An 18,765-nucleotide genomic window follows, 5' to 3' on the forward strand; every position below is an offset into this window, starting at 1 on the left:
ATTTGTAACAGAACAACTTTTACAAAAAACTCCAGAAGGAAATAAGTTTAGCACTTTGGTTGCTTTACGATACTGGCTAGTCAAATGACAGTTAACTCAGGTTTCTCCCACATGAGCCCCAGCGACAGTGCCCAATCTGAGCCCATGCCCAGTTGAAGCCCATCCAGTGAGGCCCATATGGTCCCACCTGGACGTGTTTGCTGGAAAGCTAAACTTGAGGTTTGCAGAAGATTCCTTTCAGAACTAAAAAGGCAAACAAAGAAGACACATCGCAGGTTAGTGCAGTCAATAAGTCCAAATAATATAATCAGATCATTTTTATTAGTGTTGCATTGATGCCATTTTTTGGCCCTGATACCTGGCTGTGTAGTATTGGCCCATATCGATACCATCTGTTAGAAATTGATGGTATCGATCAATTTCATCAAGTAGTATGAAGAACTTCATACTACTTGGATGTAAAATAATTGCCATCATGGCTTTGTCAAGCTGCTGCCTACCTTTGTGAAGCAGGAAAAAGACTAAAACAAACTGAATCCAGTTTTTATTGCCTACCTGGAATGGGTGACAATAGTTGAATAAACTCTCAAAATGCCCTATTTGTCGGTACTCGCCGATACGATACCACTATTTTAGAGCTGGATCGGAGCCCGGCCCGATACTGGTATCGGTGCAACACTGATCTTTATGATGTTAAAGTATTAACATAATAACATAGTATTGACATAGTAGTAGTTCTGTTATTGAAATGTACTCTTTTATTTCTTTACTTGTGTATAATAAAGAAGTGTTTCTGTTTGTTTTCTCCATGTGTCTTTTTTTTTTCTTCATTTATTTTCGAGGACCTTAGATTGCAACCCGCCATTAACCGTCACCTCTGCCTGTGTGGCTCAGTGGAAGCTGCTTTAATCACAGGCTTTGCTCTCTAATTGCCCCCCCCCCCCTTCTCATGGGACATTCTTGCTGAGCAGCCCCTCCCTGTCGCTCCTCACTGCGCATGCGCGCCTCTCTCGGCTGTCAGGGCAAGGCAAATTGACAGTATGGCGGCGGAGTGCAGCTGGAAGGATGCTACTGTCTCCCATGATGTTTGTATCGCCGGCAGTACGTAACTGGACTCCTGACGGCCCAGAGACGAGAGGATTGAGTAAGAGCGGCCCGTCGCCCTGAGCTCCGAACATGGCCCGGCTCGCAGACTACTTTGTTGTGGTCGGTTACGACCTCGACAACCGAGGTGGGTTCTTCAGTTAGCCTGTCCTGCTAGCTTTAACGCCGCATTATTAGCTGTGAGTAGACCGGAGGCGGGTAAGGAGGCGGGGACCGGCCTGTAAGCCGTTTACAGCTGACCGATATTAGGCGCTGTCAGCGGCCTGGGCCGTCAAATTGAGGCCGGGGACTCGGAGGCCTCAGGGGGATTAGCGCCCCGCAATGTGACGCTGTCAAGTGTTGACTCGCATTTCTGAGGAGGAGCTGAGTCAAAGCACAACTCTGGCCTCCAAATACGAGCTTCAGTCACCAAAACATCCCTTTAAAGTAAACTTTAGCTAAGTTTATTGGCTAACAGCTAACCATAACCTGGCTAGCTGTGGAGTTGAACCTAACTTGATCCACATTAGGGCGTCATTCCCCCCCTGCTTGTCTTTGCAGGCATCACTTTGGATCTTAATAAACTGCAGAAGGAAAAACACAAATAAGGCTGTTTTTTTTATTTTAGCTCATCATCCAGCCCAGAAACTCCTGCAGAAATCTGATGGTCGGAGATGCTTATTGTTTTCCTGTGATTAACCCAGATGGCTGCTCCCCCCCCTCCCTGACCCTCTGCGTTGTTGGCCTCGGACCGTTATCCCCCCCCCCCCCCCCCTTCATTCAGTCTTGGCCTTGGCCTAGATCTTAGCAGTATAATGGACCGTTTAGTCATGAAATATTCAAGTGGCCCATCCCATGCAGCTCAGAACATAGTTAGAACTTTTCCTGGGACTGGATTTTTGTCTCATGATTTATTAAGTGGCAGATTGAAACATGACACAGTCCCCTGTGGCTAAAAACAGAGACTGGCTTCTATCACGGTGATGCAAGAGTAGCAAATATTTCTGCTCTGGTTGCATGAGTTGAAATATTGCATCTTGTAGCTAGAGACGGGACTGAACACAGGATGTTGTAAGGTGGACACTGCAGGCGCTGCAGAAACTTTCCTTCCTGTGCTGCTAGAAGGCAGTGAAACAAAGTGTGAGCCTGTTAAAGGCATCTGGGAAGCATGCAGCTTTAATGCCTAACAGCTCTCAGCCTGTAAAGGATGAGCACTCATGGTTGATGATGATTGTTAGCGCCAGGCTGCACTGGCTGCTGGGTTCTGTGGTTCTTCTCTAATTTTGGAGAGTTGTTTTGTTTCTACATTGGGTATGATGATATCACATTGATTTAACTGCCGGTATCAGACCTAATATAGAGATGAGGTTGGAGCCACCGCCGTGCTTCTGTGATGCTGCAGGCAACATTCTAGCTGATTTTAATATGGAGGTGTAAAGATCCTGTCCAGACTTTTTCATCCTTGTTGTTTTCCTATTTTGTTCTATAACATTTCATCAGGATAAAATACAGGTGTCTCTGGATGTTATCCTTTAGTTTATAACCTTCTTTATTATGCATATTTATGTTTTCCTCCTTACTAATATATACTAATGACAGTATTTTTAATCAAGTTTCTCAAGATTACAGATAGGTCTATTGGTTAGGGCATCGTGCTTGGATCCCAGAGGTTCTAAGTTCAAACCCACTCCCACAGCCTGCCACTGTGGGTCCCTGAGCAAAGACCCTTAACACCACACAAAAATAGATTTGGTTGTATTGTGGAAGCAGCACTGACTTTTAATTGAAAATGCTCCATAAATCTGAGTAAAATGTGTCAAAATCAAATGTTGTTATTTTGAATTAAATATTATGAAGAGCTGTTTCAGCTAAAATAAATAATATTTAAGCACCAATATGTGACCCAACACTGAAACTAATGACACAAGTGGATTCTGGTGCATTTAGACTTTTTCACTGATTTGGAAAATGTGATTTACAAATTTTCAATTTAGTTCAGTTTATTTCTATAGTGCACTTCACAACACATGTCATCTCAGGTCACTTTCCAGTTCACCAGATCATTCAGTCAGATTGATTCAAAGTTTTCTATCTAAGGAAAAACCAGCTGATTGCATCAACTCATTGACTCTTCAGCAATCCCTCAAACTAAGCATGCTTATAGCGACAGTGGAGAGGAAAAACTCCCTTTGAACAGGAAGAAACCTCCAGCAGAACCAGGCTCAGTGTGAGCGGCCATCTGCTGAGGCCCACTGGGGTTCAAGGAGACAGAAGCAGAGACACAAAAAGCAGCTGTAGAAGGCGGCCCCATCCAGGAAACACACAGCCAGGCAGACGAGCTCCGAGCCAGCTCCCATGCCAGAGGATGAAGAGAGCACATCCAGTTAGACACAGTCAGAGAAACAGGACTACACTGGAAAACAGGCCGATCTCCAACATCTAGAAACACTTACCAATATTTACCAAAGAAGCAATTAATAAGGGCCCGTTCACTCTTTGCTTTTTTGTGGATCTCGTAAGTTTGCGTCTGCACAACTAAAGAATCCAGCTGCATGTGAGAAAGCTGCAACATGAGAAAGCTTCTGGCTACAGGACTTTCTTCCACTCAGAGTTCTCTTTTCTTCTCATGTAGCATTTACAGTCAAAGTTATGGATTTTCATCATTTCTCTGTCATCTTCCACATCAAAAGTTACTATCAATATAGCCTCTGATATCATCCAGTCCAACTCGTCTGACACTAATCCAGTATATTCTTCTTCGTTTTCATATTGGCTCCGTTCGATCGTCTTCAGATGCAGTGCAGCTCGTCTTCAAAAGCATCCAGCTGGTCTGAAATACTTCAGAAAGCTCTCAGCGTAACACCCTCTGTTCAGCTCGTCTGCAACAATCTTTGCGGCGAACATTTAGTGAATATTGATACACCGGTCATTTTGCTGCCTAACTTTAGCCATGCTGTTTGCTTGGAGGGCAGGGGCAATAACAAAGGAAACTATCTGGCTTAGAAACAGACTATGACACGCCCCCTCTGCATACAAGGAAATCTCTGAAAACAAGCCAATATTAAGCCTAAAATGTACGCTTTTAAATCTTTTAAATATAAGAATACTGTGGTCTCAAAAGCGGAGAGGCTTCTTCATAACTTGAAATACCAGATTCTGCAAAAAAGTTTGAAAAAAAGCAACCATTGCTGATTTTGATGGACGGTTGTCCCACCGACGTGTCCCTGGACTCCCTGATGGCTCCCATATATATGCTGATATCATTTGTGGCGCTTGTTTGATGAAAGATGAACATGTTTTTGGAGGTGAAGTGATGCTGAGGTGTTGGACTGATGTGTTATACATTGGGAGGGGTTAGTAGAGGCCTGCTGGTTCCTCAGCATCATCTTCAGTGTGGAGTTTTCCTGTGAAGCTTAGAGTGACTGACATCTGCTTAGATTCATACCACGATGATCAATTATGAGAGAAGCAACTAGAAGCTTCGGCAGAGAAAATGAAGCAGGCTGGATCGTATTTCTACTTTTACTTTCAATCTGCCTTCATGTTTCCATCCTGCAGCTCATAAATAGATTGCTTCCTATTTAATGTATCATTATCTCTGCTAAACAAGCTCATTAAAATGTGAGGATTTTAGATACTTCCACCAAAAACTGACATTTAAACCAGATCTGAAGTTAATCTGACTAATCATGTTTAGTAGATTATTGAAATAAATGTTGACTGAGTGAATAGTAACTGATTTATCATCAGCTTAATCTCTAACACATGCCAACATCCATCTGAGAGCAAAATTATCCAAAATAGTCTTAAATCTATAAACATTTTGCACTTAAGATGATAAATCCTCTTTTTTTTCCCCCCCAAGTTGCATAGCTCGGCTTCGGCTGGTTAAAATTCTGAATAAAATGTAAACAAAAAGTAAAACTAAAGGCAGGATTTTTTAAGGCCATTATTTATTCTTCCCTGACGCTAACAAGGATATGAATTTAGCCATGAAGGAATCCTTGGTGGGACTATTATGTAATTTTCTCTCTGGTGGATATAAATACAATTGAGGACATTAGAAAAAAGCTTTCCTGCATCACTTCAGTCGCATCAGGACCAAAAACAAGAGAAGAAGCCTTGGATTGGGATTATTTCTAAGTGGGAGTCAGGGCTGCATGATGAATGTGTGATATGATGATCTGCCTGGGATTTTCTATCAGCTGTGGTTTTCAGAGGGTTTTTGAAGAATAAGATGCTGAAGGAATGTTACTATATTATTAACAGGGTGAACGTTACTTTCTGGTAATAATATTTAAGAAATTACTAATTTTCTCGTCAGGTTTTGCCTCCTGGGGACTTCTTATAACTCTGTTTTACTAATTCTGAAGTTTGGGTCATCTATAGCTGGAAGTTGTGGTGTTTATCTGGCCCCTTTGCTGCTTTTTGAAGCTGTTGCCTGCTGGATAAAGAGCAGACTCATTTTTAGCATTTATGTTTTTATCTTATTGATTGTGCAGACAGGAAATGAGCAGAAAGGGAAAAAAAGGGGTAAAATACTGTAGCAACATGCTCAACGATTTGTAGAAGTCATGCCTTTATTGTCCCTCGGTGGAGAAATTTAATGAGACTTTGGCAAAACAAATAGACAGAAGAGGCAGGATAAAATCATAAGACTAAATAATGTAAAAAATAAAAAAACAACATATTAGAGCAGAAGAAAGGGGAAAAACAAAACAGTTAATAATAAAGCTAATATCCCACTGGATGCTCTCACTGCTGCTATGCCTTTACCTGTGCTTTGAACTCTTCCTAAATGCTAGGAAAAAGTGCTAATGTCACAGTTATCCCTACATAACTTTAATGTATTAAATATTTAGTTTGACTGTAATATTTCTACTGTCTGTATCAGGCTTTTAGCTAGCAGCACACGGGCGTAGATTGTACGGCCTTTGCTAAAAATATTAGAATTTGTAGGGCTTTGGTGCGCCCTAGTTTTTCCCTGGAATATGGTTGAATATCTAATGTCCCTGCGGACAACTTCATCCGGGGGAACGGGCACGCTGCGCTGTTTGCAAGCAGGTCAGCTTACAACTTTGAAAGTGTAAAAGTAAGCCTGGTAAGTGTAGGATGATTTTGGAGGGTGTTTTCTTTTCTTTGGAACAATACTGTCTGTGGAATGGTGGGTGGGGGGGACATCTGCTAACGTTAACGTCATTTAATAATCAAGTTTCACTTTTAGCAGTAAGATTGATTGAGTGAAGCTATGAAACCTAATATTGCACCTAAAAATGATCTCATGTCTTCCTCTTCCACCTCTAGTCAAGCACACAGACTTCCCATAATCAGGACTAAAGTAGTGTTGCAACAAAGACAAAAAGTTAAAAAATACAGGAAATAGCATTTCAGTCTACATTTAAACATTTTCTGGGGGAGGATGCCACCGGGCCCCCCCTGCAATGCTGATGCAATACACCAAGGTGTACACCCTATGAAATATTACTGGGTAAAAGCCAGGATTTAAAATTTATTCAATCTGTAAAAGATTCAACCTGCAGCAGAGGTCCTAAACCGACCGATATTTAAGGTCACAGAGGCTGCTGGAGGAAGAGGAGAGTAAAGAGATGAGTCACCGTTTGAATGGCGTTGTTTTCCGGTGTGGTGCGTTCTGGCCTGGCGGCAGCAGCAGCTTGCAGTGAACAAACGATTAAAGGTTCAGCGTTAATAATGATCTGCTTTGGCTTCACTGTGAACAGAGATGCTAGAATGATGCTCTGTGGGTCTGGATAAAGAAACTTTTAGTTTGCATTCATTTTACAGCCTCTGTTTGGGCAGCTAACCACATTTAATGGTTGCATGGAAATATTATTATAGTTTTACTGGCATATAGATCATATAGTGAAATGAGCAACTATTATTATTATTGTAATACATTAGTAACTTATCAAACTAAGTCTGTACTGATCAGATGATCAGATCTTTTCAAAGTTGTAGTTGGGAATAGTTCAAGTTTTTTATTAATTTGACTAAAACATCCTACACAAAAGAAGAAATTAAAATGTTATTTTTTATATTTAAAAGTACATTAAAGTAGGGTTGTCAGAAGTATCGAAACTCAAAAAAGTATCGATACTGAAATGTTGTATCCGGATACAATACTCGTTTTTAAAAGTATCGATACAGTGCCGTCACCAGTGGCACCTAAGCAGTCATTCATCTAAAGTGCAGAATAGAGGACAATGCACTTTCTGAACACTGTGTGATTGAATAATTCTGTGCTCTTTTCAGTTTCAGACTATTTGAGAATTATTTTTGTTTCTTAACTGGTTTGGCTAGTGTCATTGTTATGTGTGCAAAGCATAGCCAAGGAAGGAACACTTAATTTGAATTTTTTAAGTTTTTTATCAAGCTTGCTTAATATTATGCACAGCATACAACCTTTATTGTGTTTATTTATTGTATTTTATTTATTAATGAAAATATTTCTGTAGACTTTTGGAGTCTTTGTTTTTATCCTTGTATCGAAAATGGTATCGAGTATCGAATATTTTCCTTAGTATCGGTATCGAGTTGAAAAGTTTAGTATCGTGACAACCCTACATTAAAGTGGGTGCCGCTAATTGATGTCTCAATAGACTGGAAATCACCAGAGTTTTTGGTTTCATTTTGTCTTCAGTTCCTCCAGTTAAAAACCCCTGCTTCTCCGTGTTTCTGTGAAGCAGCTTTAAAAATAAAAAAAAATTAAAAACACTGATCATTTATTGAACAGGATGGAATAATTTCAGATTTAAAGAACTTTCAGAAGTTTAAATTGTGAATATGAGCGGACTTTCCTTTAAATAATGAAATAAAATAAAACATGCTGGGAAGCAAAGTTGCAGGTGTAACTGATCACCCTGGAAAACGACCCTTTGATCCCTTCCTGTTATGAATGATACCGAGTTCTCTAACCTTGAAGAGATTATAGAGGAAATAATGTTTTTAAAGCTCATCTCACAGAAGCGGTCAGCAGGCATCAGTTCACTGCTAACTTGGCTTCATCTGCCCTTTTTTTCTGGCTCATTCTCCCCCCAGTGTCCCGAGAACCAGTTCCTCTGAATGGCTGCTTGGCTGGTCCTAGAAATAAAGCCTCCCTCAGAGCTTCCTTTGTAGCACGCTGCTATTGTTCTGTTCGGTGCACAGCCTTAAGTTGTTCTTCCCACTGCACAGCTAATTTTCTGCTACTTCCTTTTCCCTCTCCTACATTTTTACTTGTTTCTGTAAAACCAGTACACTAACTGGTTTATTACTTTGCTCTCTGGGCATGAAGGAAAGCTGGTTGATATGAGTGGGATTTGCCTCCCTGATTCGAAGAATACAAGGAAATTTGTCATTTTGTGTGTGTGTTGGTGTGAGGCTGTGGTTGGAAGCGCTGACAGGTTTTCAGAGCTGACATCATTTCCGCTCCTCTGCTGCAGGAACCCTGTGGCTGTTTACAAACACCATTTCCTGAGCTCATTTTTAAAATGCCTTTAATTAGACCAACAGTCCCTGTTGAAAAAGAGGACTGTTGTATTTTGGCATTAGCACAGTCAGGCGTGGAGCGCTTTCAATTCACCATCAGGGATCATTTTTCTGTCTTGTTAAAGTAGATAATTGCTTTAAATTAAATCATTACCGGTAGTTTGAAATTGAAACATCAAGTAACAATACAGGAGGGAAACACTCTTCATTCTAATTTTACATTTCTATGAAAGTAGCCTGTTTTCTGCCAGCTGACTGACGTGTTCAGCAACGGGTTGGGGAGGAGTAAGGATTTCTGTTCTGCTCTCATCCGAGCGATGTAGAAATCTCAGGTCACTCCCGTCTGCGTCTCATTAAGAGTTTATCCTGTAGAAGCGGCTTGTAGGAACATTTCTGTGGTGTGTAGCAGTTTAAAACCTCAAACCAGCAACCTGTTGATGCCTGCTGAACCGTCCCCACAGGGAGCATCTTCCTGGGAGATGCTTTGTGCCGCTCAAGTGTTGTAGTTGCTGGTTAAAGCCAGGGGAGGATTCAGGAAATGTGGGGCCCTAGGCAAGGACAGGCAGGGGCCCCTCTGAACTTCTCCAGATAGAGAAATGTTAATAGAATAGACATCCATTATCTGTTCTAGGTTGTGTCCCTCTCTTCTTGTCCCTTTTCTTCTTGTTTTCCTCTCTATGTTTTGTACTCAGCTGACTTTTCATGCTGTCTCTAAAGGAATGAAAGATTTCTTCCAAGCACTAAGCTCACTTAGCTGATTGCTCCTTCCTGTGTTTCCAAAAAGGCCAAAGTAAATAACCCAGTCCTTCTTTTCACTGTAGACAAGCCATGATCTGCTTCTCTGTTCTCCATTTTTCATTTGGATGAAATAATAGCTGCATGAATCATGACAGCAGACAAGATAGAGGAGAGCAGGAGGCGGGGTTACCAATCTACTCGCTCTGGAGAGCAGAGTTCGCTGCTTTTAGATGCTGTCTCCAAAGTCTCCAGTAGCAGAAAAAAGTCTCTAGATTTGGCGCTAGGAGCTTTTTAGAAATCAAAGTGAGACACACTGAGACATACCTATTATTATCAGCATTCTGATGGCATTTTAGCCAAAGGATTTTTATCAAAACATAATTAATGTGCTCAAATAAGGAATAGTTGTATTAACCATACATGGAAACAGAGTTTCATGTGGCCCCCAGGAACTAGGGGCCCTAGGCACCTGCCTAGTAATGGTAAATCCTCCTCGGTTACAGGCAGGGATCATAGAACCATCATGGCTGCCTTCCCAGTGGAGACCGCTCCAAAGTGGCTGGGGTGTTGTCCTCCTACTGACAGTCTCTGGGGACAGTCTTTAGCACGCCTCTGTGTTTTGACAGGGACCCCTCCTTTGTCTAAGAGGCAGGAGCCTCCTTCATATTTATGATCTGAATCCGAAGCAGGAAGCTGGGGAGAGGACTTAAGGGAGGTTCGCTAAAGAAAGTGAGAATCCAGATTGTGTCCCGGTGCTTGTCTGGAAACCACCTTGGTGGTTAGAGCATTGCGCTTCTGCTCTGAGAAGGCTGCAAGTACCCACAGACTGCCACTTTGGGTCCCTGAGCAAGACCCTTAACCCCACACTGCTCCCCGGGCGCCGCACAATGGCACTGCTCCCAGAGGGGATGGGTTAAATGCACGGTTAATTCCTCCATTATGAGATCAATAAAGTTAAATTTCTATCCTTTCTTTCTATTTCTATTCTTTTTCTACAGCTGAACAAAGAACTGAAGGATGCTGTAGTTTAAAATCTAAAACCATCACAGAATGAATTAATGATAACTGTATCACTGTTCAACTTTTACAACAATAATGATTATTATTTATTTATAGAAGGTCCTCTAAGCGCATAGATTGTTAATAAATTCATCCGGTTTATGATGAAGCTTTAGATGAAACCCATTCTGGATGCTTTAGATCTTTTATCTGTTGTTGGTAGAGGTTTTAGTCCCAGTGAGAGAACAAACATCGTGAGCTGTGAACTTTTAAACCCTGCGCTTTCACAGTTTGAGCTGTAGCTGCGTTCAACAATTTAAAATATCGCATAGTGTACGCCCCACTTTAGTCGATTGAGCTTAAATTATCTTTGCTGCTTCTGATCAAGTATCAGATCAGACACTGAAAGATCTGCTCATCAACATTAAGAACTAATTCCATTTTCATCAGTTAACAAGATGTTCTTTGATCCTTTTTCTCAGGTTTAGCATCAATGACAGGATCGCTGAAGTGTTTGTTCCTTACTAATTTTCTCTGAAGGATTTAACAAAACCAACAAATCCAGTAAAGAAAGAAATGAACTCAATCCAATAAATCCAGATTATCAATAAATAAATTTTAGTGTAATTCTGCTTTAAAACAATGGCTCTTTATCTCAGTTTGTTAAAGCAGTTTTCTATTTAATTCATAAGTTTGCAGCAATTTCTTCAGCTTGTTGTAACAGAAGATAATTTGTTGCGTAGATTCCAGAATTTTGGCCACAGCCTTTGATACCCAGCAAGTATATGGCGACAGTGGGAATTAGGGCTGAAACAATCGGATTAATCGTGTCGAATCGATTATTAAAATAATCATCAACTAATTTAGTAATCTATTATTCGTAAACTGGAGTAAACTCTCTAGTAGACTCAAACATACCTTTAGCTGACAGAGCGACCCACTTAGAAGAGAAACTTTGAGCAAAATAAATATATGAAAGTATCTTGTATAAAATATAAATTTAGCATTTCAGATTTAAAAAAGATGAATTGGTAGAGTTGGGCTTTATTTCTGCCGTCAGTTGGTGGCTCTTGTAGAAAATGCTGAATGATTTGTTTGACTTTTAATAATTGATTCATCACGATTATTCTGATAGATTTCAGTAGACAGGTGGTCACTCTAGGAAAGCTGGATCTGTTTATTTCATGCATCTGGAAAGCAACCTCTTTTATTTTGAAACGAACCAGAGGGACTTCCTGTCTGGCTTACTTTATGCAGTGACCCCCAGTGGTCCAGTGGCCTTCATGTCTCAGAGCTGACCATTAGAAACGGACTGCATGGCTTTGATCTGCTCACCGATGGGAGCAGAAGATAAAGGGAGTCATGGCCTCCAGGCTCCGCAGACCTAAACCCAACAGAACATCTGGGTCCATCTGCTGCAGCATCTGCAGATCTTTCTATACGATAAAGGACCAAATGTGGTCAGGTGTTTTTCTTTGATGCTTTATGTAGACTTTCGTTCTTCAGGAACAAACACTTGTTTGTTTTTGTTCTAAAATATGAAAACATAGGAAGCGATCCACAAATATCCACTGAAGCCATAGAGGAAGCAGAATGACTGATGCAGGCCTGGGCAATGTCGGGGTAATGCTAGTGTGTGGTCAGCCACTTCCTCCTCCTCTTCAGAACAGAGCTATAGCTATTCAGCCCTCCAGAAATAATCCTCACAATGAGGCTTTGGTGGGGTTGGGGGTGGGGGGGCGGGTCACGGTTGTGGCCCACAGATGTCAGCGTTCGTGCAAGTTGGCTGGCATGAGCCGTCCTCAAAGGGTCTGCTGGTTGGGCCCTGCTGGCAGCATCTCTCTCACGCAGTGTTTACCTTGGTTACCATGGTAACATTGATGTACTGCGCATACAGTGCATTTACTGTTGATTTAAAGAGGGTCCCTTAAATACACGCAGCTTTAGTCTGGAGTTGTGTCTGTGTTGTAAATATCTGTGATTCTCCTTCTCCGTTGGCTGTAGGATGGAAACGGCTGCAGGACTCTTAACTCTGCAGACACTTCCTCCAGCTCAGGGGTCGGCAACCCAAACTGCTCAAAGAGCCATATTGGACCAAAAAAACAACATTTAAATCTGTCTGGAGCCGCAAAAATGTAAAAGTCTTCTATTAGCCTCGTATGGCAACACAGCTCTACGTGTATTAGCCCACTATAGAAAAAGACTATATGGGCTTAATTATGTAATAAGCGTGATTTAATGTTTATCCAGGAGCAAATGTCACATAGCAGCATGAGGTGATGGAGCAGCAGTGAACGCTCTCACCACGCACAGCTTCGCCGCCCTTCACCACGCGCTTTAGGTTTTGAAGCATTGATGAAATGATAGAACACGATAAAGGAATCTTTCTATGGTGGACGTGTTTCTGTTGGGAGGAGCTGATTGAGGAACCAAGCAGGAAGTGACATCATCAGAGCAGAGCTCTCTAACCCTGAAATCTCACATCCTCCGTCACCAGCGCTCCATGGTGGGATTTAGATTTTCAGGATTTGGGGAAAAAAAATGGCAGAAAGTTCCCATCCCTGCATCAGAGCGCTACCTGTTTGATCTATGAACGGTTTCCATGCTAGCAACCAAACTATTAGCAATAGTGGTGTTTGGAGATGCAATCCACTTCTTAAATCTATCTATGCTCTCCTCTAAATTATCCAGAAGTTCTGGAATCGCACTTTTCTCTCCCTCCCAGCTTACATGTCGGCAGCATATTTAGCATTCCTTCCCTGAAAATGCCTTTCCAAATTTTTCCTTTTTATTTTTTGACAGCTTCTAATTACAAAGCACAAATGCAGGCAATCATTCTGCATTGATAATGAAAGCAAATGATTCGGTCCGTTCTTTGAATCCTCTTTTCTCATCAGCTATCTTCCTTTTTTCCCCTTTGGGATCCGTGGCCTGAGACACACCTGCAGCTTTGTTTGCCTGGCAAACGATGACCAAATGATTTCATTGATGCTACTTTTTTCATGACCATAACGAAACCTGACAAGCTAAACGTGAATCTTTGATGATGAAAAACACGACGAGTCATTGGGTGTAAGCAGGGGCGGATTTAGGAAATGTGGGGCCCTAGGCAAAGACAGGCAGGGGCCCCTCTGAACTGAGAAGACGACACATTAAACAGCCCCATTTTACAGATAGAGACATGTTAATAGAATAGACATCCATTATCTGTTCTAGGTTGTGTCCCTCTCTTCTTGTCCCTTTTCGTCTTGTTTTCCTCTCTATGTTTTGTACTCAGCTGACTTTTCATGCTGTCTCTAAAGGAATGAAAGATTTTTTCCAAGCACTAAGCTCACTTAGCTGATTGCTCCTTCCTGTGTTTCCAAAAAGGCCAAAGTAAATAACCCAGTCCTTCTTTTCACTGTAGACAAGCCATGATCTGCTTCTCTGTTCTCCATTTTTCATTTGGATGAAATAATAGCTGCATGAATCATGACAGCAGACAAGATAGAGGAGAGCAGGAGGCGGGGTTACCAATCTACTTGCTCTGGAGAGCAGAGTTCGCTGCTTTTAGATGTTGTCTCCAAAGTCTCCAGTAGCAGAAAAAAGTCTCTAGATTTGGCGCTAGGAGCTTTTTAGAAATCAAAGTGCTAGAGGGGTCTGAAAAGTGGCTAAATATAGCGACTAAAGCGCTAAGTTGGCAACACTGCTCTTTGCATCGTTTGTTTTCGCATGGTTTGCTGCTGTCTGTTTGGACCTTTCTGAACATGTGCAGCAAATGGACTGATCCAATATGGTGGACACTGAAGGGGGGGGGCTGAAATGGCTAAAATGCCATCAAAATACAACATTTTAAGGCATTTTAGCCAAAGGATTTTTATCAAAAACATAATTAATATGCAGTAATAAGGAATAGTTGTATTAACCATACATGGAAACAGTTTTATGGGGCCCCCAGGAACTTGGGGCCCTAGGCAGCTGCCTAGTAGTGCATAATGGTAATCCCCCCCATGGGAGTGAGTTTTCATTGAAAAGACTAAATAAAAAGCGGTTGGTCTGTCAGATGTTTAAACTGCATCATTGTGCTGTAATGTGCTGAGCAGCATCAGCCGCACTGCTGCTACCTGTATCTGCGGTGCAGATTCTGCATGACCACAGATGGACCGTGGACGCAGCGGCAGGACAGTACTGCGTGCTGAACCCTGACAGACTGCTCTTTCAGCTGTGCCTGTGCAGATATGTGTCTCTGTGTATTTTTTACATCAAACCCTGTGAATTTAAATCTTCTTTGACCCCTGAGCAGCGAAAACTAAGGTGCACATTGAGGAAATAAAACCACATTTGCCAAAATAGAAAGAAGGATGTTTTTGTTCTTTGCTTTTTTTAGAGCAATAAAGATTTTATTGATATGTGTGTAATGCATAAGGTTTTTTTTTTATAAAGTAGGGTATTAATTCCTAAAATAGTTTTGAATTGTATAAATCAAATTTTCTGCCCAACAGCCATGATGAACTGCACGGCAGCAGCGTATAGACTTAGACAACATTTATTGTCATTTTTTATAAACCGGGTGTATACAAAGCAAGATTTTGTTTTGTACAGCTGTCATCATATTTCCATTCCTTAAACAGTCCATGGTGGGGGGGTGGGGGGTCATTGATGATGTCACAGACAGACAGATGAAATGTCTTTAATGGAGGGAAGAGGAGCCCCCATGATCCTCTCTGCTGTTCTCACCTTCTTCCAGTTGCTGCGCTTCCTCACAACCGATTCTAGAAGCTATAGTTCTTCAAAGTGTTCTATGCTGAGCAGTTGGGCTGAAACGGATTCATCGATTATCAAAAAATTACCAACTAATTTATTAATTGATTAATTGTTAACTGGAGTATAGAGACTCTAAAACAATCTTTAGCTGATAGAGCAACCCACTTAGAGCAGCAATTATACCAAGATTGTAAAAAAATATAAATCAATAAAATAAAATAATATAACATTTAGAATTTTAGATATAAATACTTTTATATCTTTAAATATTCTGTGTCCAGAAATCCTCAAGTGGGAAAGTTTTAATTTCACCTGGTTTAATTTTGCAAGAAGTCTTCTTTAAGGAACATTTTTCTATCCGATTATTAATCGATTAATTGAAAAATCATTGACAGATTAATCGCTTAGCAAAATAATAATTAGATTGTTAAATCTGCAGCATTCATCAGGAATCATTTCGTCTGTCAGGTTAATCAGTAGGGCAGCAAGTAATGATTATAATGTGAACGACACGCTGACAGTCTAAGGGGGGTAATATGTTACCAGGTTATCAAGGTGTGAGCTGTTGGTTTTCTGCCAGTCGTTGACGAATGGGGGCGACCCGTTAATCTGAGCTCTGTGCAGGTTGCAGGTTTGTGGCTTTCCACAGATTAAAAAAGTTATCATGCTATGAAACCTTAGGAGCAGTTTGATTTTAAAGAACGTCCTCTCTGGCTGCAGTGTCCCACTGAGGCCTGTTTTTGTTTTGCCTCTGAATGGTTTAGCTGTGGAGGAAGGATGTGAGCTTGTTGAAGAGGTTTTCTCAAAGACAATGCCCCCACCCCCATTGTGACCATGCTATGCTTGCCAGATGAAGCTGTCTGGTTCCCTAAATGGCTTTCCACCAATAGTGGGTTTGAACATGAACTAATTCATCAACTTCTCTGAGTTAATCCGTCTTCTCATTCAACAACCTGCAAAGCTGAAAGGCTTCAGGACTGCAGGAAACCAATCAGATCTTTCTATGAAATCAAAGAGTGAGCGACTAAAAACTCTTTAAAGGAGCTGACCTTATTTTGACACGCTGTAATTCTGGAGATCTAACTGTGTGGAATAAGGTGTTTATTGCTTTAGTGAACTTTAGCCGCTCTAATTGTGATTCTCTGATAGTACTTTGTGGTTCCTGCTGTTGCTGTATACGAACATTATTTTTGGAATTTTAAAATAATCTTATTTACTTGGTTTAAATTTGGATGAAAAGCTTGTTCCATAGCGCACATTTCTATGAAAACAAACTTTGGAGACTTCAGTGACTAAACTGAGGCGTTTGTCCCAACGAATGGAGTTTCTATGGCAACCCTGCGATGTCGTGTCATCGGGTTTTGAAAGCGTCTGAACTAAAAGCTGCGGTCATGTTCAGCAAACGATGCAGAGTGATACGCGCGCTTCCTTCACCTTTGCTGTGCAGCAGTGATCACATTGCCAGAGTACTTCCTTTATTCAGCGACATCTGTGTCAGGAGTCACCGCCTGCAAACCTCATTCTCTGCTTGGCCTTTATGCTGCTCTTAAAGTACACAGACCTGTTAACAGAATGGTTGGTTGTTCTATAATGGACCCAACTGTAAAAATGATGCAAAAGGATTTAGTTTTTCAAAAAAAAATGTAGGAAGTTCAACAGTAAAGACTGCTCTGCTCTGTTTATCAGCTCGTAAGCTGCAAAAAAAAAAAAGCAGAACATCACAAGCAGAGTCTAAGATGCAAACAGGACAGCGGTAGGTATGGCAAGCCAAAAGGGACTCAAATGAGTCTAATAAAACTAAGATTCACACATCAAATCAGTACTTTCATTAAAAAGAAAATGTTTATATATTGGTCAAATGTCAAATATTTGATTTTTTTTTTTTTTTTTGCTTGTGGCCACTTGTTAAATTCAGTTAGTTTATTTCTATAGAACCAAATTTTAACGCGTGTTGTCAATGGGAACAGAAATACAACAACCAGATCATCCAGTCAGATTGCTTCAAAGTTTTGTATCTAAGGGAAGCTAGTTGATTGCATCGACGCGTCTTCAGCAATCCCTCACACTAATCCCTCACACATGGAGAGGAAAAACTCCCTTTGAACAGGAAGAAACCTCCAGCAGAACCAGGCTCAGTGTGAGCGGCCATCTGCTGAGGCCGACTGGGGTTCAAGGAGACAGAAGCAGACATAGAAAAAGAAGCATAGATAGAAAAGGCAACTGTCAACCAGCTCCACAGGCGGCCCCGTCCAGGAAACACACAGCCAGGCAGACGAGCTCCGAGCCAGCTCCCATGTCAGAGGATGAAGAGAGCACATCCAGTTAGTCACAGTCAGAGAAACAGGACTACACTGGAAAACAGGCCGATCTCCAACATCTAGAAAAACATCTTTTAGATAACAAGATGTTAAGGAGATCCTGAATCTATTTTTTCCTCTACATCCTTCAAATATAATAATTTTCTGGTACAAAGCAAAAATTAAGAAAAATATAATATACATTAGATAGAAAAGAATAATAAAATACTTAAAGGCAGGAAAGAGGATTCTGTGGTGAAAGATATGTTCAACAGCTATTTGTGTATTTTTGACTTGTGCACATGCATCAGTTCCCCCTTCTTCGCAAAAGATCTTAACGCTTGAATCACCTCCGCCGGTGATTTTGGATTTCACCGAGAGAGGCAGCGAAGTGCCAGGATGCACTTAGTCAGCAGGACATCTACAAAGGAAGAAGAGGTCTCTGCCGGCGTTATCGCAGCAAGTTAGATTTAATATTAGTTCTTATGTTCTCACTGTTGCTACTACAACTTAAAGTTCTTCGCAAACTAGCCACAGGCTACTAACAGGGAACGCTGACCACATATCCTTTCTTATAAACTTATCACTTTACACATTTTACTTGATACAGAACTTAAAAAAATACAGTTACAGAATTAAACATTAGCTGTCCAGCAGAAGTGTTGCTACCAAAGCATCCGTTTTCATCCCCTTTTGCTCCTTCAGGGCACGCCATCTCTGAAAAGAATCTCCTAAACACACACTTAGCCCGCCGGCTCTTTTCTTCTCCACTCTCTCTCCTCTTTTCAACTACATGGAAAAAAGGCTTTCTTTTCCGCTAAGCTAGTCAGAGTTTTTTCGGCCATTGACGTATCTAAAGATGCTGTGTGAAGAGAGCTCTAGCAAAGCATTCTGGGATATATCTGCTCTTGTGACTTTGGATGATCACTACTTTTCCCTATTGTTAGTGGGAATTTTGGAGTCCACTACTTGTTCATCTACTAGAGGGACCTTCACTTAAAATGGCGTAACAAATAACCGTATGTAGTGATTAGGGTGGACGTTTGGACAAAGCCATAATTTCAAAGTTTTCCAGAGGTTTTCTCCCCCCCAGTAACCAATCCCATCACCCCCCCACCCCAGGCAAAGCCTAAAGATGTGATACACCAAGGTGCACACAGAAAGCAACAGATCCTTAAATCATGACCTTGAAGTGAAAGTGCATCCTGTCATGACGACGTTGTTGCCATGGACCCCCTCAGGCTGATAACTGCCTGTCGTATCCATGCAAGGACTCTCAACTTGTTTCACATTCCTCTCACATTACTAAAGCCCTCAGTTAGTGCTCTTATCGTACATTACAGGCGAGCGCTACTTCCAAAGCTGCAGCCGTCTTCAGTACAGCGGGTATGTGTGATGGCTGATACTAAATCAGAGGGTA

General features: G+C 41.3%; 1 protein-coding gene across 4 annotated transcripts in view; it reads left to right on the plus strand.

The window, feature by feature from the left end:
- The first annotated feature begins 1,006 nt into the window (after positions 1 to 1,006).
- sbf1 (SET binding factor 1) overlaps positions 1,007 to 18,765 on the plus strand; it is an 85,850-nt gene continuing 68,091 nt past the window's right edge. For all 4 annotated transcript variants that reach the window (XM_038267797.1, XM_038267798.1, XM_038267799.1 and 1 more), the window contains exon 1: positions 1,007 to 1,231. In XM_038267797.1, coding sequence (XP_038123725.1) covers positions 1,177 to 1,231 — 55 coding nt within the window. In that variant the 5' untranslated portion in view covers positions 1,007 to 1,176. The remainder of the gene's footprint in view (positions 1,232 to 18,765) is intronic.

Source organism: Cyprinodon tularosa, unplaced genomic scaffold, assembly GCF_016077235.1.
Source record: "Cyprinodon tularosa strain WSP-4 unplaced genomic scaffold, ASM1607723v1 ctg685, whole genome shotgun sequence".
Lineage (NCBI taxonomy): Eukaryota > Metazoa > Chordata > Actinopteri > Cyprinodontiformes > Cyprinodontidae > Cyprinodon > Cyprinodon tularosa.